The sequence below is a fragment of the Anser brachyrhynchus genome, assembly GCF_964034855.1.
Source record: "Anser brachyrhynchus genome assembly, chromosome: 4".
NCBI lineage: Eukaryota > Metazoa > Chordata > Aves > Anseriformes > Anatidae > Anser > Anser brachyrhynchus.
The window spans coordinates 60303677-60326834 of record NC_137698.1 but is presented as its reverse complement, the minus strand read 5'-3'; the positions used below and the strand labels follow the sequence as shown (position 1 = coordinate 60326834).

General features: G+C 40.2%; 1 protein-coding gene across 1 annotated transcript in view; it reads right to left on the bottom strand.

Moving 5' to 3' along the window:
• The window catches only part of DHX15 (DEAH-box helicase 15), a 46503-nt gene extending 30068 nt beyond the window's left edge, over positions 1–16435 (bottom strand). Inside the window, exons 1-5 of the mRNA XM_080590860.1 lie at positions 16234–16435; positions 10047–10389; positions 5467–5660; positions 4158–4317; positions 3545–3763 (exon numbers count right to left, since the gene is read on the bottom strand). Coding sequence (XP_080446986.1) covers positions 3545–3763; positions 4158–4317; positions 5467–5660; positions 10047–10389; positions 16234–16298 — 981 coding nt within the window. The 5' untranslated portion in view covers positions 16299–16435. The remainder of the gene's footprint in view (positions 1–3544; positions 3764–4157; positions 4318–5466; positions 5661–10046; positions 10390–16233) is intronic.
• Positions 16436–23158: the final 6723 nt, after the last annotated feature.

The following is a 23158-nucleotide window of genomic DNA, read 5'->3' as shown; positions in this document are numbered from 1 at the left end:
ACACAACTAGATCCAGCTGCTTCTTGGTAAGTGAGCCAGGCAGACATTACTGCTTTTTGACCTGAAGGAAACATACCAAAAAACACAAGAATTTTATCTTGTGTAAAATAAGGAGGGTGGAGCAGGGGGGTGTAGACACCTTAGAGCATTCCCTCTTCTCATACAAGTTTTTATCATAGAGTGCACAGCCAGCCACATCTGGCTCTGATGACATGAGCCTCCTGGAAACATTTCATCCTCAAGGCTGCATGAAACTTCATCAATTTCCCTCTTTCATTTCCCAGGAATGAATACAAACTGCTACATTCTAAGATGAAGAGAAAACAACAGCCAAAAACAAAAAGCCTTTTGAAGCTAGCTGTTTCAGGAGATGCTCAGAACAGAGATGGAAAGAAACAAAGCTTTGTAAAATACAGGGGAGGAGGAGTGTCTTCCAAGGAAGAAGTCAACACTTGACCATAGCTGAGAACTGCTCTGTCAGCAAGTCACAACTGAACTTAGCACAATTCTGTGTTCATTTTAACTTGCTCTATTTGAAATACTTCATGTTGACATCTCAAATACATGAAAAGCAAGAGAATTTCTGCCTTTAGCACTGGAACACAATTACTGGTGTTACTTTCTCAGTTTATGCACCTTGACTCCTCAGCACGTTCTGTATAAGGCTGAAACAAGACAGAGCCTGTGTTCACTGCAGCCCAGTATACTTAACTGACTCAACCTTGCTCAATCTCTACCGCTGAGACCAAAGAAGTCGTCAGTTTTGGCTTCAATTTCCTCCTAATAAAGTGCCTGCTACTTTCTTTCACAGTTCTAGTGTTTAACCAACCTGTAAGGAAAAAAGGGAAAAAAGGTGTACCTTTAAAATAAATCCTCACTTATAAAACATTCTGCCAAAACCCCACGTGTGTTTTGCAACCATTTTCTACAACACCACCATTTTGCCAACATCGCATTTTAAACCTTTCTAGAACACCGACACCAGAACCTCACAGCAATGTTTTCCAGTACATTTATCTATATTCGAGAACAGCATTGATCTGCACTTCACGTATCCAGATGCAGCCTGGATTCATCCTCCTACATACATGATGCATTTGGCTTTATGGAGAGAAGAACACTGGGGTGGCAGAGAACACACTTCGCATTCAGAAGTGCCTAGGTTACTAAGACATGCAGACAGATCTATAGTTTCCGTATCATTATTTCTGCACACACACCCCACCCAATTTCATCTGTAATGATTTTACACCTACTCTCAGATTAATGATCTTAATGGAGTACAAAATCTAATACTGTTCTAACAGAACTCCAGTAGACAGTAAGCCTACAGCCTCTGAGATACACAGGTGAGCCAATCTTGAGACATTTAAAGTGAACATCCACAACTAGACCACTGGGATCTATAATCACAACAGAACAAATTTGATACCGCCTGTTATCCAAGATAGACACGTTGACTGAAATATAATTACATTCACTTATTTATGAACTCAATTCCCTGTCAGATTTTCCAGTTTCACTTTCTTGACAATGAAGACATTAATGTTATTTCCATCATCAGAAGTCTCCCTGGTACACCGGGGTGGGTGTGTGGTTGCGTTTACATCAACAGACAATCTTTCTTCCTTACTTGTATCCTATGGGACACAAGTCCTGTTTCAAAATGTTTATTCCTAATCAATCCCTAAACAAAAGTGCCCCCAAAAATCACAAAGCAAAGGGGATAAAACGCTTCAAACCTTCTCTACAGAAGCTAGGCCAGACTTCAACTTCACACTAACTGGCTAAATTCACAGCAGCTCCAGGCAGGGCTGCTCCAGTGCCCCTGAACAATTCATCCATCATCTATGGATACATGGACTGGAGAACTCTAGATAAGAAGATAAAGGGTGGTGGCTTACCAATGCAACTTAAGCAATTCAGTAAGGCAACACAGGGATATTACTATTAGACACATTTATGCATAGGTGCCCCTACACCTATGTACATGCATGGTTTGGTAAAGCTTTTGCGCATATTGTAAACACTACATCCTGTAAATTAACCCCATCGAACTTGTTTGAGCTATAGAACAGAGCCCCTCTGAAGTAACAGTGGGTACTAAAGGAATCTAGAGCCATAACATGAAAGCAGAGTGGTACTGGTCCAGTTGATAACATCTGAAGAAGTCTTCCCCCCCCAAATCTCCCATGTTTGCCATATCAAATGAATCCGAGCAATACATAGCAGCTGATGCAGCAAGGACATCATTTGTAACTGAACGTTAAAAGGGCAAATATCTGTTCTTCATGTAAGGCTGAAGAAGAAACCTTCATTTAAGGTTAAAGATAAGGTCTAAGATACTTGACTTAGCATTCTGGTTAAAGACACTAAAATCTGCGAGAACATCAGCACAGCAGTGTTGTTCTGTCACCACTGATGCCATTCACCCACTCACAACAGTTGTTTCATTAACTCTTGCATTTACCTGTCAGACACATCTGAACTAGGACTTCTAACCTAACTTAAACCAAACAGGCAAGCTTCAAAGCTATAGTCCTTGAAGTGTTTTTGCCTACCTATACTTTTAACTTACAGCAATATTCTACATGGAGAAGGACAAAAGTAAGAGACGGCATATCTGTCTTTAGAGGGACAGTCACTATTCTGGTTCTCTAAGGGCAGAGACTATACCTGCCAGAAGACATTTTAATCAAATACCTTAAAACTCACCTAGGAGGCAACACAGACGGATCTGTATGACTGACCAGTCTACTCAAGAAGCCTGTGCACCTGCAGTATCACAAGTTGTTTGTACAGTATTTTTTCCTTCCTTTGGCACAGTTAACACTCAACACTTACATTTATTTTGTAAAGACACTGAACTGTTCCACACCCTTTGAAGGGTGTTTCTTCAAAATAAGTCAACAGACATTCAAGAGAGCTTCAAAACAGCCTCAAGACAGTATTAAAAATTTTATTTCAAGCAAAACATTTAAGGTTTCCAGGACATCATTTCCTCCTATAGTTTGGATTAAGTGCTTTTATACAACCCTCTTTCACAAGCTAACAAGCCACTACTGAAATACAACTCCCACTATGTGTGGTACAAAAAAACTACAATCTAATACTCAAACCTATTCAAAAAATGTAATTTTTACTAAAAATGCTACTTATAGCTATGCGTCAGAATAAAAAGGTTATTCTTCATTTAAGTCATACCGTACACACCCTGAAGTGCACAGAACTGTATTTTAAAATCAAAAGCATGGATGCTACCAGGTACCCAGATCTTCTGGGTTCACCTCAGTATGAACCTGTGTTTCATACCCTAGGTTTCTCTTATAAGTGCAAGATTAAGATGAAAGCTTTCATTTTAGAGAGGTCTTGTCTGCAATATGCATACGCTTTACATTTCAAGTGCTTAACGTATGGCAGGTGGAGTACCTCACATCATTTCCAAATGGTAAACTACAAAAGGAAACTAAACATTTCAGTCTATACAAGCCACTTATAACAGCTTCTACATGGAAAGATGGATGAAAAAAAAGAAAGAAAATACCTCCTGTCCGGTAAGAAAGAGTAGAAGATCTCCTTCCTCTTCTTCACACATGTGAATTTGGATCACTGTTCGAATGGCAGCCTCAAGGTAATCCCTTTCTGGTTCTGGAGTATAGAATATCTCCACAGGATGGGTGCGACCCGGGATGGTTAGAAGAGGACAGTTATCAAAGTAGATCTGAAACTTGCCAGCATCTAAAGTAGCACTCATAACTATAACCTGTAGGTTTGGAGAACACAAAGCAAAGAAGTTACTCCAGGCGTTGACATGGACCTGAGAAATGTTACACATACAATATATAATAACAGGAAACTAAACTGTTGACCGTGATTCAAGCGTGCTTTTATCACTTGAATACAGAACCTTTGTTTCAAGGTGCAAAAAAAACCCTAAACTGTAAAGGTTAAGCTATAATTACATCTTTCTAGTATTTCCTTCAATACAAGCTGCACTAGCACTTTCCTAGTTATCTTCCCAATATGTTCTTCATTAACAGATCAAGATGACAGTTGATCTACATTAACTGACCTTTATGATCAGCTAATGGTAAGCACAGATACCCTTCGTATGAGTAACCAGAAAGGAGATGTTGCTGGGCTTCATCACTACTGACCTTCAAATCAGCTCTTTGTCTTACAACTTCTTTCAAAACTCCCATCAAAATATCAGTAGCCAGGGTTCTCTCATGAGCCTCATCAAGAATTATAACACCATAGCGCTCCAGCAAAGGATCATTCATCGCTTCACGAAGTAACATACCATCAGTCATATACCTGAATACATACAAAAACAATTTTTATTAAGTTTGATAAAGACTCCTCTTCCATATTATTCACTAGGTTGTTTGAAGTAAACCTTTAATCAACCAACTTGCAAAACAGATGCATCAGTAAACTATTTCCAACAGAGTAAAAAACCCATTTAAAGTTTCAAATAGAACTTACTGTAGAATATAAATGAAATCTAGTAGTAGGAACAAAGCTTAAAAAAAGGAGGGGGGAAAACAAGATTTGGCAACATTTATGAGTAGTTTGTCGACTATTACTGGCAGACTTCCAGGTCTACAAATAAAGACAGGCAAAGAAAGGGAAAAATGCAACTCAAATCCTAGAGCTACTATTCCTGCAACCATTTCTTCTCGACACTATTTGCAGATCTGTTCACTGCTCCTCCTCCTCAGTACAATTTATTTTTTGCACATGAACTTCATTCCCAAATTTCAACCGCTTCTATGAGCAAAACAAAAACACCATTTAAACAGGTAAGACTTATGAAGTCACGCTACATGGTATCCTTTTTAACTGATCATTCTGAGTGTCATCTGCAAATGATGTATGAAGTGGGCCTGGCTCCACACACAAAGCACAGGAATCTAAAACAGCTGACAACTAGAACACTCGCAAACCCAGACTTCAGATTGTGCGCCCTAGAGTCTGGCATAGGTCACTTCTGAAACTTTCTGGTAGTTCTTACTAAAGCACACTAAGGAACTTAGGAATAACTTACTACCTGAGATAATCCTGGTTACCACTGACGAAAGTCAGTCAAATGCATAACATGAAGAGAAACTGAATGCTGAAGGGCTTTGTTCTGAACACCACCTTACTCATAAAAAAACACTTTTCCAGATCACTTTCTTCTTTATGGATAACTTGAAATCACTTCCATAGGGTCCAGAGATTTCTTTAAGAGGAATAATTCATTTCTGAATCTATTCAAGCAAGCCCCTCACCCCAGGTTTATCTCAGCTGATGATACAGCTCCTCTCTTCTTTACTCAGGTATTGGAGGTGTTTGTCCATAGGTTCACTGCCCTCTTCATTACTCCTTTCAAAACTTTCCTAACCCCCTTTAAAGCCCTGTGATTCCCCCCACCCACAAGAAGGCTGTGTTATGCCTTTACCGGACAGTTGCCATACGTACTTCAGAATGGTTTTTGCACTACTGCAGTCTTCAAATCGAATAGAGTAACCAACTTCCTGGCCCAGCATTACATCCATCTCATCAGCGACCCGCTGCGCCACGCTCATTGCAGCCACTCTCCTAGGCTGGGTACATGCTACTCCCCTCTTTGGTCCAGGTAACGAGCGCATGTAGTCAACACACCACTGAGGGATCTGTCAAGAATAAAATTCAGTTTCACATCTGGCTGTTAGAAGCATGGTTAACATATAACTACTGTATCAAAGAAAGATATTTATAATTTCACTGAGATGACAACTGCACGCAGAAAAATATCCAGAGTATGAGAGAAGACAATTTAGTTGGACCCCACACCACTAAATAAAGCACGTACATAACTGCCACTGAAGTTATCAAGGAAGCAAATAGGTTCACAGTATCTTTGGGCATTGTTCGGTCAGTACCTCAGAGAGAGATTTAACAGCAGTCACCATGCTTGAAAGCAAAAGATCAAAATTAGCACTCACAGTTTTGAGATCCACAACACAAGTTAGGTATTTAAAGTTCTACGGTAAACAAATAGTACTTTGCAGCTTAAAAAACACTGCTTATTTAACACACATTAGGAAAAAAAATGATACAAAACTTGGCTTAGCTATAAATCATGACAAAAAACCAAACAAGTTTTAAGTTATGTTTATTTGGTTAACTCTTGTTCTTTGGAAATCTTATCAAACATATAAAATCCCAACATTCTGGTTATTAACTCTCATTTGCCAGACAGTAATTTTTTAGCAATTTGTAAACAGTAAGTATCATCCAAAATAAGCAGCTTTTTCAGAAGAATTTCTAGGGTCACTAACTTGAACAAGATAGAATATTATTAACATTTTCTCTGTATGATGTTTTATGAGGAGACAACTCCAGGCACAGCTAGTTTGAAGTCTATAGATCACAAAATGCACTCCCCTCCTTACTAATTGATTTTAAACGTATCCTAAAAAGCTCCTAAGAAGCTCACACTTACAGAAAAGTGATACTATTTATGCACTGAACCAACAGAAAACGCTAGAAAGAGCTGTGTGGTTTCAAGTAACCTAGGAAGATTTTTCTTCTCAAATACAGTATTCCCACTGCAAAATGGGAGCAACTGAACACTAAGACTCATCCACATCAGACAAGTGTAGACTGTAATAAACAGCTCCTTTTCTTAAAATGGAGAACATACTGCCATAATAAATACAAAAATAGAAAGCAAAGACTATGAGAAAATATGACAGGAGACCAGACTTCTGAAGAAAAACTCAAATAGGAAATTCTATTCAAAACTAAAAATAAGAGCAGCTCTTGAACGCTGATGACGTGAACCTGGAATCCTACCCAGTAACACATACACACTTCCCAAGCACAGAGTAAAGAAATGAAATTATTTCCCACATCACTAGGACGAAGTCAAACGTAAGCACGAGGTTAACTTCAAACAGGGCCAATGCTGACACGAACTTTAAAGCAGCAGGTCAGCCAGGCCACGCTAATAGAAGTAAAAATAATGTAGAGGCTGTTTTCCAGGTAACAACAAAACCTACAGCACTAGTGTCAAATGAAGGACAAAGCCTCCGTAGACTTCAATACGCTAATCTGATTTAGATGACCACCAGAATACTTTCAATGTCCAGCTTTAAGAGACAAACACTAAGGAGAAGGACTGTGACATACTACACTTCCTATTTCAGTCATGACCACTGCTGGGAATACATGGAACAATTCATATTATCTAGTTCTTATATAACGTAACAAAGTTAACTTTATCTCCCCTACACACAAAAATACGTATCACCAAAACCCCAAACTTCCTAGACAAACAAGCACACACAGACATTTTTATCAATACTGAAAGAATGAGAAAGGGATCAGTTAAGCACCCCTTAGCCTCAAGGACTTTTTCAGTGAAGAAAAGGTTTGCCAATACAACCTCTAGAAAAATAAGGCAGGTCTATGCACAGAGTGGCCTGTGAGATCTCAAATGAAAGCAGTGAGAGCTTAAGGCCATTTTGAAGGCAAAGGGAAGATATTTTTAAAGGGATGCCATGCCGAACAGGAAGGGGAAGAACACTGTTCTTTTGCCTGCTCTGAGCTACTTCAATTCGTTTAGAATTTTCTCCGTTAAAAATTATATGGTACAATTTTTTTCATTAATTAAAAATGGAGTCCAACTTTCACCCACGTCAATTCTCCTTTGGACTACAATGACAGCAGGAGATGAAGCCATGCCCAAAATAATACTGCTTCTAAACTTCACCTGCTAAGAAAACCTGTTGAAGGAGTGGCATCCCTTGTGTTACATCAGACATCCTATTCTGTGTAGTTAAGGCTCTCAGTGAAAGCAGATACTACTCTACTATTCCATCTACAGAACAAATTAAAATCATTTCAGCAGCACCACAAATAATCTCCCATTTAAAAGGGAGTGTGTTGCAAACACAGCAGACAAGCTCCTTCTAAAAGAGATTCAACTCATCTGTTCCACAATTACAACACTGAACTTATTCTGAAAGCGTTTAAAAAAATGCTCAACTTCAAAGCTTAAACTTAAATTACAAAGCAAGCCACTGCAAACACTGGGGACCTGAAAATTTGTGGTAGAATTTGTGGTCTTTGCTTCCAACATACTTCTTCAGTATATTTTAAACAGATGGTATAGTTTAATGTGTTTTGTTGTTGTTGTTGTTTGTTTTTTAATTTCAAGCAAGTCTTTGTGGAACGAGATTTTTCAGAAAGGTTTTATCCCCTACTGTTTTCACTGAAAAAGCCAAGCTTTCTCAAACCTGGGTGCTCTACAAGACTGAAGGGAAAACCTGCACGCAGTAAGTGGGGAGGGGACTTGACAGATGGCAGCTCACTTAAAAGATTATCCACTTCTATAGGCTCTTTGCCATGAAATGTAAGATAATCATTTCTGGAAAGACAATTCATTGCAGATTTCAGTGAACGCCAACTTTATACCAGATAACAGCACGCGTAAGTAGTTCATGGACACATTCAGTTTCAGTATTAGATCGTTTGGGTTTGTTTTTTTAAACAGAATATTTATCTTGCTCTGATCAATGAGTGTAAGGAGATGGAAGACAGATAACCACTCCCCAGCTAGTTTTAAGATAGCACCTGATCACGAGAATTAGACAGTATCACATGCAAAACAAGGATCTCCCTAGCCATCAGCAAGATCATTTTCAGTGTTATGGTCCTACAAAGGCACTCTCAATTGCTTCAAAATATACCTACAGCCTCATGAAGTAACCCATAGGAAGCAGTGAAGGTTCTGAGACAGCTTATATGCTTTTGGTAGCTTAAAACCTGTTTTGAAGAAGCCTCCGGTTTCTTAAGTCCTTCCCAACAATTAGGCATAAAGTAGTACCACAATTCAGTAAAAGCTTCATACCTTGGCAGCAACATGATCGTAAGCCATATTTAAGTTGAAATCTCAAATGTTAAGAACAGAATTCATAGATCTAAGGGTCTAAGATCATGCAGTGAGAAATTCTGTTTTTGTGGCAGTGTTGTTTCTGTTGTTTTTTTTTAAAATGTGAATGTTCAGAATACCATCTCTTCCAAGTAACTGTATAATCTATTTTTCTGAAGAAATCTATAAAAAGCTGGTCTCCGCTGACATGTTAAAAAAGCAACACAGCCCTAAGGTACCTTGCAAACAAGAAGATGGTTCTCAAAATGTGCAGCAAAAAGGGTAAATAACTTCAAATATTTCAAGCACACATATAAAAAGGTGTTCACTACACTGTCCTTTTACATTCTCCAGACTTTCAAATTTTATTTTGTGACTAAAAAAATTCTAAGTTAGTTATAATCCATTTTATGAGGACTACAGTATCCTTCAGTTTTTCATTATGTCAAGATAAAAGGAATTTAGCAGGTTATAGAACAAAGGACTTGTTTACATCACTTTACCACACAGATTTTAAACAGCAAATCAGAGGATAGATTGAAGTTTTAAGCAGGTTTGTCCAGGTATACACGCAGTGATGTGCCTTTTCTTAAATCTTTCCCATTTCACCAATCCCCACAATTCTTAAGGACTAAGGAAGCTCAGCAGATCTGCTGTCCTTACTCTCAGTGCTGAGAAAGATCAGGTCTGAATTGTATGTGACATTCCAGTTCCCACTAAGTTCCTACCTGCAGCACTACATTTCATAGAACACTAACAAGTGTTTATTTCTGTAACATTTTTCCTACTTTCAAACTGCTACCTACACAGCAAAATGGCTGTAAATTTGGAACCATCACATCAGTTTGTGAATTTGTACACTTCTGTCTAGCAGTTAGAAACTATCTTCTTCTACCACAAAGATAACTACCAGAGAGTCTGTAAGAGATCAGGAGCTGACTGTGAAAAGGGAAGATGCTTAAAGATTCTTCTCACATACTTCTGCATGCATTAAGCATATGAAATAATCAAATTATTTTTGCCCATGAATTGTGCGGTTTTTGCACAATAGATTCCAAGAAACCAAAGAAAGGTACAACCCCTGCACCTAACGACAGTCTCAATCTTTAAAAACTGCACCATCATGTAACTAAGAACTCACCTGTGTTGTTTTACCAGACCCAGTCTCTCCAACCAGTACAAATGACTGATGCCTAATCAAAATATCTGTAAATCTTTCTTTATATTCCCAGACAGGAAGCTGTAGCCGTTTTTTCAGGATGTCATAGTAACGAGGTGTATGTGGAAGATTTGTGAAAGGGTTAATACTGTGTGGAATCATTGCTGGTTTCATAGGTGGTAACCCAGCAGCAATGAGCGTAGAGTTAGATGCTGCTCGCAATTCCTTTTCCTTCTCCCTTTCTCTGTCACGATCTCTATCTCTGTCACGATCCCTGTCACGATCTTTCCGGTCATCACGGTCTCTGTCCCGGTCACGATCTTTCCTAAAATGAGTTAGAAAACATAGCAGAACATGAGATACTTGAATATTTAAGTGCAATAAAAATTTAAATACAAAGTGACTTTAGAGGTCCCTACTGCAAAGAGGATATAAGCCAAATATTTTTAAGGAGTCCTGCAAACTGTTACCTGGAAGTACAAGCATCAGAGCACAACAGCACGCAGTGCACGTTGACTATTAGATACACCCACTGAACATGAGCACTGCTGCCACAGATCCTCTCATTTATAGAGGAGACTGAAGAAAGCCATCACATGGAGAGCATCATCTTCACCCTCTTCATTTAATGATTATCAGTAACCTGCTGTACATTCTTGACTCCCCACAAGTCTTCCTGTCACTACTTGTTACTAGCATAGAAAAAGAACACTAAATACTCTTCTTGCCTACTTAGCAAGAGAATTACACCAACTGCAAAAAACTTAAAATCAAACTTCTTCAGGGTTCATGTATCATTTTAACATGCCACAATTACTCTGTAGATTTTTGTTTAAAGTCTTCCATACAATTATGACTCAATCAACTTTGATATACAAACTGTTGAATTTGAAATTTACTTAACACCAGTCATTACAGTTGCACCGTCTTCTCCAGTATCACCTCCTGCCACCTACTTCAACATTTGTACTCCCATTTGTTACCAAGCCTCAACAGCATCTACACAGCTGTAACTGCATGAGTTGTAAAAATCTGCATGTTACCTAAACAAATGACAGTAACTATTTCACTTCTTCATCTTAACAAAGAGGTGTACACACTTCAAGATATGTACGTAAGGTGACACTAGATATTAACGCTACTTCAAGTTGCAAGTTTGCTGCATTTGTTTAATTTTCCCTGAAATAAAGTAATGTACAAAGCTAAAGTAAGGTTAGTTAAGAATCAAATAGGTCAAGGGGACATAATTCGTATTTAACCTCAAACAACCTTGAACTTGCCTATTACTTGTATCAGAACACAAATCATACTTTCTTGCAACCGTTAAGCCCCCAAAATAATGATTTTGGGAATGCAATGAAAAAACAGTATTATTTTCGCTCTAATTAAACACTCAAAATTCAAACTCCAGCCTCAGTCTTAGTGGCAGTTTCTGATTTTGAGGACCTATGTACTTGTTTTGCATATAATTTCACACTCCCTACTGAACACTAATACACTCATCAAGAAATCATTACTTTCACCCTAGGAACTGCAACTACATGTTTTTAATGGAGATCTAAAACTTACTGTGATTCAGCACTTTGAAGTGAGTCCTGCTTTATGAAAACACCCCACTACATTTGAAAGTAGGACAAGCAAAAAGATTAGTGGCATTTTCATCTGCAATCACTGCCTTTTTTTTTTTTTACGTAAACACGCACGTGAGCATGCATTATGTTAACAACTGAGATCCCATCAAAAAGGCAAAGCAACAAACTGGAAATAAACACCAGAGTGAACGCAGATATAAACATTTATAGGAATAGTAATTAAGGGAAAACAGGACCTCCCCACTTATTTACCTGCACACATGCATGCCTATAACTAACAGAATTTTGTTGGTGGTGTGTTTTTTTTTTTTAAATCTATGCAGCTGGCATTGAAATGTAACCAGTTAAGTAATAAGGAAAATCCTGCGTACAGGAAAGAAAACATGCTGGGGATCCAGAAGGAGCAGCACTTCTCATACAAGAGAAAATCTAAGCAGACCATATTTGCTCCCTCAATACTCTGACGTACCATGACTCCAGAGGCTGTCACACCTAACTTTGAGAACACTTCTTTAACACAGACCCATTGAAAAGAAAGAAGGGTCCCAAAATACACTGCTTATTGTGACTGACCTAATTCACTTTCATACAGATTTTCCTGAAGCTTTGGATGCTGAACTATCTAAAAATTGAGGGCATTTTAGATCATTTGCTTGCATCTGAGACACCATAGCTTCAACATCACTTATAATGTGGTCAAGTACCGTGCAAGCTAGAAATCTCTTCTTACTGTGCAACAACAGGTAAATATTACAGAATTCAGTAGGTTTTTATGTTCTAGTAGGGAAAAGTTACCCATTACAAACTGAAGGAACTAGGCTCCATAATGCTATGCATAGTGGTGGAAGGGTCTAGCAGCACAGGAATCAATCTTTGAACTTGTAGTTAATGAGCTATTCACAATTAGCATTTTTAAATATATGCAGGTATTGGGATAAGCAAATATATGGTCAGACAGTAACATAAGAAATAAGATGCAAAATAAGGGTGTAAAAGAAATTTAAGTATGGTAAAGCAAGGGTAAAATGCAACAACCTGGTAAACAGCCCATTCATTGAAGGGAAGAACAATACACGCTACTGATGGCTTCTGTTGTTGTTTTCCCCACTTGGACTAGATACCAATGAAGAACTAGAAAGAAAAACCCTTCAGCAGCAGACTGTTCCCTAGCTGTTTACTTAACCAGGGTGTCAGAAGCTTCCACACAGCAGATGCAGTTTATCTCCAGGTAAGCTTCAAAGTGGCAGAAACCAGCACTCGTGCTAAAAGGAACAGCCTGATGCTGTTGCCAACTCTTGTGTTGGCACGCAAACTTAGCAGCCCTGTGAAGAGCAAGCCCTCCCCAGACCCTTCCACCAACATTAATTCTAGCCCCAATCAGTTCTCTAGTCTTCCAAACACTCTCCTGCAGCACAACAGTTGCCTTCTGTGCTGGCAGCTATTTGGCTCAGTTTACAGCCTATATACAAATACAACCTCAAGAACAAGACACTTGATTAAACGAACAACAAACACGATCCAGAATGGAAAATTCTGTTAACTCCCCATCTCTGTTACTTCATTTAACTCTTGAAACTGTTAATTCATACAATAAAATTAACCCATCCAGTTCTATCTACGTTTCAAAAGCCAAAAAGTCTACTTGGAGGTTAACCAAGAGTTCTCTGTTTTAAAATGTTTAGGATAGAAGGGGAAAACTAGATCTCATCATAAAGAAAGCACACAATATATACCACGTCCTCAAATTTAATCTCCAGTATTAATTATTTCACAGTAGTACTTTTTCCTAGAAACATTTCCAGTCTTCCGTTATTACTGAAATTCAGCAGCCACATCCAGATGCCTTGCATCAACAAGGGAAAGGAGGAATGGCAGCTATGCTGCCAAGTGCATTTACTGAACTTTCTAAAAATGCAACTTGGCAGCTCTTCATCTGTAAACTATCACATGTAAGTTACTTTTCATCATTGCACTGAGAATACTGATCTCAAACCCAAAAATGAACAATTAATGTAAAAGAATCAAAATTTAATCATGTTTGTTTTGTGCATGAAGCCCATCACAACCTCCATAATCAGGAAGAGTTTGTTGGAGATTTTTGTTTGGTTAGTTGTTTTTTGTTGTTTTTGTCTGATCTCCTACTTGCAGTCACTTCCTTATGGCCACACATATAGATGCAAAAGAAACACAGTAACACTAAATTAGAGGATGAAAAACAAAACTGACAACAAACAAAGGACCAGGTAAAACCACTGTTCACCACAGTAGAAGTCTCAGCCTATCTAGCAGAACATCAATGATATTTTCACCACTACTAAACAGACATGGCAGTAGTTGATTCAGCTGATGCAAAAAAATAATGCTGTTAAATACAATTTCCACTTTATACGTAAAGAAATAAAGAAAAGAAATTAAACAGAACAATACATCCCACTAACAGCAACTGTGATGTTACACAACACCAACTGAACTATGCTTGGAAAAAAAATACCAATGTAAAATTGTGGTATGCATTTCACACAGCAGCGTTTTTAACAGAAAGTCTTCTAAACTATTCACATTTTTCCAAAAAGTTTTTTCTTTATGGATGATACTTCAAGCCCAGGAGATAACAGGTGCCATGCCTGTTTTTAAGGTTACAAGAACAACTACAAGCCACGTAGGGTTGCAAAGGCCTCAGCTGAAAAGGAACTAAACCCCTACTTGGTAACTTGACACAACTTGTATATTGCAGTTCGGCAACCCAGTCTGGATGCAAAGTACATGACTACTCTGCATTTGAAGTGGTATCTATTCAAGGAGCTAATTCAGCTTAATCCAGTTGCAAACCAACTAAATTGCATAAAGGCACTCTGCACAGAGGAAGACAAGTACATGCATGCTAGTAACAAGAACCTCTCTGTATCTCAGCCTTCTATGTGCTGTAAAACTTAATAATCCTTAAACAAGCCAGGACAATATAAGGTTACTATGCCTTGTGCTCACTGAACTCAGATCTCAAGAAATATTAGAAAAAAACAGACAATTCTGCTCATAGTGACTTTTCTTGGTCCTACGCCATTTCATGCTGCTACTGGCAGAGGAAGGGGCACAAAACCAGCATCTGTGGAGGTTTTAGGTGCCGTAAGAGCCAAAGACTTCTGGGTAACAAGTTTGTACCACTGTTGGGAACTGATAACAGTTCTTACAAAATGGGAAGAGTTCAGGATGGCAGTAGAAACAATGCCACATAATAACACCATACCAGAAATACAAAACCCGCCAACATTCAAACAAGGAACTACTGACTTGGGATTATCCATACAGATGACTGTAACTCTTGTACCACAACCATTTAATACCCAATTGTGGCATAACCGCTTGAAAATTTTACTAAAGTCTCTTTTACAAACAAAAAAGCGTGCATGTGAGACTTCTCTGGATGCACACAAGAGTTATGCAAACTGCTGGCAAATCGGGGGAAATGTATTAAAAGAGATATATAACTCGATCCATATAATTACAAGAAAAAAGATGACACTGTTCCTCCATGCAGGAAATAGATGTTCAATAATAAACATTAGTTTCAGTTCAGCAGAGGACAAATTCATTGAACTAGTGGCTAGAAACTGGAGCTACACAAGCTCGCCTTTAAGAAAAACAAGTTCTACTTGAACAGCAGAGACTGTTTACCAATGAATGCTAACTGTTATGGTGGACTTGTAGTTCTTGCTAGTTTTGAGAAGAAGACTAGACATTTTTATCAGATAAATACTCTTAATACTCCCGCCTAAACAGTGCTGTTGGACTTCAGGGAGGGATTGATTCAAGGAAGTCTTCTGTGCTACACCAAGAAGAGTGGACTATGTAAAAATAGTATTTCTTTCTGTTCCTTCCCTATTTAGAAATTTACCTTTGGAATCACTGTCCCCCCACGAAAATGGAATGGAGATTGTGCAGAAAAGGCAGTAAAACAGCTGTGAATAAAGGGATGGCACCAGCGCATGGCCTGTACTCCCGCAGTTTCATTAACCTTAATGAAAATCTACTGGAGACCAGAAGTCCCAAAACTAACTTGTGCAAAATAAAGGAAAAAACCTACAATCCCCCCCACCCCCACCTAACGCTGACCCTCAGAGCCGGGCCCATCCCTGCCTGCTGCCGAGGGAAAGCCATTAACAAAGGAACACCGCTCCGCCGCGGCTCGGCACTCGTTACACGGGCCGACCAAGCCTCACGCTGACCTCCAGGCCCGCATCTCCCGGACCTCCCAAACCAGAAGGTAAGAACCCCCCCCCCAAAAAAAAAAAAAAAAAAGAAAACCGCAGGCGGCGGGGCGAGGCACACAAAGCCGCCCCCGCGGCGCCCGGCCCTCCCGGGGCCCGCTCCCTTCCCCCTCCCCACGCGGCTCTGAGGCCGCCCCCAGGCCTAGGCCCCTCGCTGCCGCCGCCCCCGGGGCCCCCCCGAGCGAGGCAGCGGCCGGGCCCACCCCGCCCCCACCCCGCCCCGGCCGCGGCCCGGCGGCGATGGGCAGCGGATGGCGGCGGGGATGAGGGGGGGGGGGAGGAACCACCGCGGGCCGCGCCGCCGCCGCTTACCCGTCGGAGCGCTTCTTGCTGGAGCTGTAATCGTCCCCAAGGTCTAGGCGGTGGCGCTTGGACATGGCGGCGGGATGGGCCCGGCGGGGCGCGCTCGGCTCGGCTCTCCGCTCCGCTTCCACCGGCGGCGGCGGCGGCAGCAACGGCGGCGGCGCCGCGAGGCCAGGCGCAGCGCTAAAATGGCGGCCGGAAGGAAGCGCCGGGGCTGCGCCAGCCGCGGGAGCGCTCGGCGGAGCCCGCCCCGCCCCGCCCCGCCCCGCCCCGCCCGCCGCGAGCCCGGCGGAGGGGCCGCCAAAATGGCGGCGGGGGGGGTTATTACCTCAGGGTAACGGGGCCGGTAGGGTTGTCCTGCTGCGGTCAGGCGGCCTGCATGTGTCCTACAGGGAAAGCCCGCTTCCACAGTCTGTCCTGCTCTCCTGTGAGCTGAAACGGGGGCTTCCACAGAGGGAGTTTACACCAGGATAACTATATCATCAAATACCCGTTTTAGACCATCGCACGCTTCCCTGGGTATATTATTCTTGAGTGCGGAAAAAATGCAATCTTTCATAAGTCACCTGTAGCAGAAGAAATTATTAGTAAAACCAGTGACATTCAAACTACAAGCTCTGAAAGCACATGCAGCCTTTCACTATTGAAATGTCAGTGATAAGTATTCATGGGTGAATTTTGTGAGGGAAAAAAATGGTCTCGAAGACACAGAAACACAGGTTTCGCCTCTTTCTCTTGCAGCTTGTTTTCTACTTTCTCTTGTACTTTGTCTTCCATGTCTAAGATTGCCAGTACAATGGAAGCCCATGCTCATAATAGAACCACCGGTAGACATGGTCACCATTACCACAGCAAAGTTTTCTAGGGGCGAACACAGCTACGCTGTCATTTAGTAACACAATTCCTGAAGTAAAACAAGACACATGAGTTAAAAGTGCTGTTTCCTCACTATAGTTGAAAGGTTTCGCTTGTATACTTACAGCTGTGATGCATTATTTTTCACACTTCCAGCCAACATCAGCAGTCTACAGCTCTGGCCTGCTCCAGAAGGCCAGTCCTCAGAGTTGTTTCTGGTGCCCCTGAGCTGTGTTCCCCATCTCCTACCTCCCCTCAGCACCTTCCAAGAACTAAGTTAACCTCCCACACAAACCATGTTTGTCCTCTAACTAAAGGCACAAATGAGCCTGGGCAGGAGAAGATGAAGTCAAGCAAACGAGATGCCTCTAAATGACCACATCTTCAGGAAGCAGACCGTTCCCATGCTGGTAGAAGCACACAGTGCTTGACAGACCAACCTCTGAGTTCACACAACCAGTTCCTTCAGCCATTTCTCCTCTTGTCCAGCACTAAGTCTAAGCAGCTGCCTTTGCTTGAAACAGTCACTTGATACTTTAGCACAACTCTTAAAGTCAGTCTCTGAGAGCTTCCGGAAAGGCAAGAAGCACATTTCTTGATACTTCATCAACTGTTCTCTTCTCTGTTGCTCCTCCTTTCCCAGTATATTTCATGTTCCCTAAGTGCCATTGTACTGGTTAAAATTCATATATTAGATAAGATAGAAATTAAAAGCACTTCCATAATATTACTGTATCTCTTCATCGAGGTTTTTTTGATGAAAAACATGTGCTCTGCAAGGCTTGTTCCCTGCTGTTCTTCCCTGCCTTTCTGCCAGAGATTACCACAACCTTTGCTTAGCTACTTGCATGAGCAGTCACTCCCTAAACATCTTGGTCAAAGAAACTGGGTTAGCTTAGATGTTTTGAATAATACATTTTTGTTAACTCTATCTGACTGTGAGGACAAAGGAGCATTCTCACAAATGGCTCAGCTAGCACAACTGAAAATGGTCAGAAGAAATCATCTAGCAGCAGTGACCTGTTCCACAAGCACAGCCAGCTCAGCAAGTGGGTGTTTGTCCATGGCTTCGTGTTCTGGAGTTACATCAGTATAACTACTAAAATATTCCATGAAGACAAGTTCTTAGAGTATATCGTTTAGTAGAAGAGTGTTTCTGTCTGTCACTCATTTTAGATAATACAACAATGGCACCCTCAGCTCATCTGGCATTCTAGACACTACAGCAATAAAAATACCATTTTTCTGCTTGAAGTTATCAACTGAAATAAATATTCCTGGGGAAAAAAATAATAATAACCACGGATCTTGAGCTTTTCATGTAAAGCCAGAAGTCATTTTCCAAGTTATATTTAAAAAGTAAAAATAAAAAAAAAAATCTGGGATATCTATCAGAGTTTGCCAGAGGTTAAGTGTCATATAGGGATCTCTCTCTGTCCCAAATATCAAGCTCGTTTTCTCTGTTGCTGTGGCAGTATACACAGAGCTGCATTCTCAGAGTGTAGCTAGGGAAGGCTTTCTATGCATCTCCCCAAGTGGCTTTTAAATGACGTCTGTCTTAAACAAAAGAAAATGATTATTGAAATAGAGTGCTTGAAGAGGAGACATTCAGCTAATCAGAGAAGGGGAAAAAAATACATGCACACACACAAAAAAAACTTTAGTGGCTCTTAGTGGCTGGGTGGTAAGTGGGAAAACAAGGGGCGAAGATAAAAGCATTACATGCATTAGTTGCGATGGTTCTCAGAAGGCAGCAACTGCTCAACATCGGGAGCACAGAGAGCTCTGCCTGGAGAGCTGTACATTCTAGATCTTGATTGCTCCTGCCCGTGCACAGCAGCATAAAGCCACTTAGGATCTTGCTCCAGGTTGGCCAACACCACTGAAGTTTCAGTTTCTGTTTCAGGAGGTGGGAAAAACAAAGCAGATACCTCAGCAGGTATGAAATCTTAAAAATGGCTATGCCTCCCCAGCAAAAGCGAAAAAGAAGTGGATTGTGTGTCTTCTGGGGTGAGCAGCCACTTGAGTGCTATGTCTTCGACTGATATCCCACTAACTAGCTGTCTCTATTAACAGCACTTTGCAAACTGCTGAACACATATCATCCACCCAACTGTGCTTTGAGCTATATAACTGCATAATAAACAGTCTCGTCCCATCCTGAAGAGTTTACAATCTAAGGCCTCCATCCTGCAAGCACACACATGCCTTATTTTACTAACGCAAATAATCCTTTTAACTTCAAAGGGATTACTACGAGTAGCAAAATTAAGCATGTAGGTAAGTGTTCACAGGATCACAGCCCAAATATAAGATGAGACGAGAAAAAAAGATTGAGAAGCACAAATTGACATAATGACAAAGTGATAAGCGTTATGTCAAAAGCCTAAAGGATAAAAGGAACGTGTAAAATAGGGCATATTTAAGCATATTTTCTGCCTTTTCAAAGACATTTTTTAAATAAGAGTTTGGTTTCCCCCCCTCAAGTCTTTTATATCCATCTATGAAAATGAAAATCTTAGATTATTGAAACAGGAGACATTTATATGAGTTGCCATTTGGCTGTCTATTCCTTGACTCTCCATTTCTTACCCTAGTTTTAAAAACTATACACATTGGTATCAAAATCCTCCTAGACAATTTCCAGTGAATTATTTCTTTGATTTTGGTGTGCACATAGTAATTACTATGCTATTTGGGTTGAAAGGAGCATTAACATTTAAAACTGCTAATGGTTTAGGAGAATAACATTATCTGTAAAATATTACATCTTTTTTCTGAATGTGCATTGCCTTTTCCCCCAAAGACTTAACATGGATCTTAGACAAGCTGTAATTCAAAGACATACCCTGGAACAAGAGAGGTTTCTGACAGGGAAGTCTAGTGTCACAATTACTGCCTGTAACTAATTGTTTCACTCCCTTGCTAGAGATTACCAAGTCTATAAGGAGCAGAAAAATAGATATACCCAGTCCAGCAGGTTAGCTGAAATACACCTCCTCCTCTGGTTTAAGCTAAAAAAGGGGGTGGTGAAGTGAAACCACACTTACTCGTCCAAGGCTGCAAGGGAAGCAGTAATAACAAGCAGACTTGTAAGACAGACAGCTAAGGGAGGTTAAATCAGCTGTATGTAACTTGTGTGTTAAAGTCCTAAAATCTCTGTAATGTGTGTTTCTTATATGGGTGGTTGTCTGTGGTAGTCCCAAGGCTATATGCTATATATGCCAGTCCATATGCTCCCAGTTCTATGGCCACACTTCCTCTTCCAATGTTTTCTTTACAGTATGCTTTTTAAAAACATGTCTAACCCTTTTTTTTCCCCCTCCAATCTACTACACATGATATTAAATAATTTACCGGAAACTAATTTTTTTTAAAAATTGTTTCTGATAGTTATCACTGCTTTAAAAGAATTTATATATATAAACGGATAATGCCCTTAGCAAATTACCCAGGAGCCTTAAATGCAAATGCTCAGCACAGACAAGCTCTCATTCTGTCCTCCCCCACCAAACCCGTGTGAATAAATGGATCTAATCTTTGTGTTCTGTCATATCATTGGAGAAAGAATACTTGAGACAAGAGCCCATAATCAGAGTATGTTTAAAAATGTCAGACTTCCACATTTTTCAAATTTAAAGATATGAAGATGAATACATGGACTGATCTCAATTTTTGCAGTGAAGAAAAGAGGCAGCTTCTCTGTAATTACAGAAACTAAACTTTGCAACACTTCAAATATATATAAATCAAGGCTTTGAATTGCTCTGGGAAGTACATTCTAGGAAGGCAGCATAGTAACAGCAGAATTGCCATGACAGCCAGCTTTATCCGTCATAAAGGCACTGTCTGAGTTTTGTGAATGGCCACTAACATTATCCCAAACAGAACATGTCTGTAACTCAGCCTGCAGGTCAGAATGCTCTGAATGATTTTGGTAAAGTTTCTTAACAAAGAAAAAAGAGAGAGAGACAGAGACACACACACAGATGGCAATTGTATGTAGATAGGAGAGCGCTCATTTCCGAGTATCAGAGCAACCTGGAAGAGCAGCAGCTAATGGCTTAAGCAGATCTTAAGCCACCAGATGTTATTGACAAATAAATTATATACATCTTTCAGTAACAGGGGCAGATGTCAGGCTCCTAGCCCAATGACATCACCCTATTGTAGTTGGGTAGCATTTCAAAGACAAAAAATTCACCCAAGTACCTAAAATCTTCTGAGGAAATGACGACTTGACACCACATGGATGAAGCAGAAAAGACCATCGGACACAAGAGAGCACAACGCTGAATTTTATCCCCACCCCTCACTGCAGCCTGGACTATCAAGCACACATTCTCAAATTTTAGCTGAGAAGTGACTTTAAAAGTAGCTATTCTATCAGTGTTAACCAGAGTTGCAGTTTACTTCTGAAAACAGACCACATTCTCTAGAAGGACATGCCTTGCTGCAGACAGCTAGCTGCTATTCTAAGCCCTTCAGTCACTTGCCAAGGCCTTATGATCACCTCTAGGCGCTCAGAGAAACCTCGCAGAGCAGATATTCATTATGTGCTTTGAATGCAAATTGAAGAGATCATGTAAATGCAAAATATCACCAATGAGAAAAACCAGGTTATAAATCTAAATTATATTCATCATGCACTGAATTTATACATCATGCTGGTAACTTCTAGGTCTTTGCAGTTTAGGTAGCATTGTTTTAATACCTTCCGCATTTGGAAACGTCTGAAACTACAGGCTAATATGTCGTATTTGAGGGCAGTTTATCTTTTAAGCTTCTTACAGTCTAACTGCTTCCTAGGCCAACTCTGAAATCGTGGGAGAAGCTCCTCAGATATAAGGTGTTTTTAGTGAGCAGTAAATATTTCATGGGGAACTGTTTGCGTGCAGAGAAGATCAGGATTTCAAGCCTGTTTGATCTTGCGCTGGAATATTGGAAGTAGAACAAATGCAAGTTTTTCACTCAGCACTTCTTTTGTAAAGGCCTGATTCTTTCTTGCATTTTCTTTGCGACTTTTTCATATCCACAGAGGGAAGAAACGTACTATAGTGGCATATATTTTTCATTCCTTTTTTATTTAGTTAAATCATTTATTTAGTACACGCAGTATTGCATTAGCCCCTTAAGACTTTTTGGTTTAGTTTTTGGAAGTCCTCTCTTTAACACAACCTATAAAACATTCATATTCCTGCCTAAGGTTAGGTATGCTGGATCTACCAGTGGTACATCTTCGCTGAGTCTCTGCTGAACTATTAGGAAACTCATTTGCTTAGTTTCTGACATCTATATAGAACATACGCAGTTTCAACAAGCTAAGATTGCCAAAAAGCTACTCAGATGTAAAATAAGTGATCTAATAACCTCCACCTCACGAACTGCTATCTTCATACACCCTTATCTTCATAAGTTCCAGACTTCATAACAAAGTACAAAACTGTAGAAAACTATACAGACTAAAAATAGGTAATATCCTAGAAATAGTTTGTAACAAACCATAAACATTAATTATTGTCTCTTGCCCAGCTGGGACAATTTTTTTAACAAATGATCCTCCTTTCCCAGGAAAGAAAGGTCTTTCTTCTCTTTTCCCAGGCAATCAAGACTTTTTCTCCCAAATGCATTAAAAATCCACTTGCTGAAAAATCCTCAGCAGCCGGTGAAAACACTGAGAGTGAATTTAAACTTCTGCAGCTGTATCAAAATGACCTGTAACCTCCCTCTTGACAGCTTCCTACCATAATTCCCCAGCCTTGTAGAAGTGAGGTTGTATGTTAGTGTGCGTCATTGTTCTCCCCACAGCTTGGAATAACAATCTTGGTACAACCTGAAAACCACTAAAAGAATCCTATATGAGCTGAAAGAAGGCATTAGCTAAGCTTCCTCCCTTCCTCCTTTCCTCCTTTCCTTCCTTTCTTCCTTTCCTCCTTTCCTCTCTCCCTCTCTCCCTTCCTTTCTTCCTTCCTTCTTCTTTCTCTTTAAAGCACTGTTACATTACATTGCATGCTCTGCAATGATATCCTTCTCTCATGGGCAAGCCTGTTCCTAGAAGGAAAGAAGAGAGTGCTGCTAG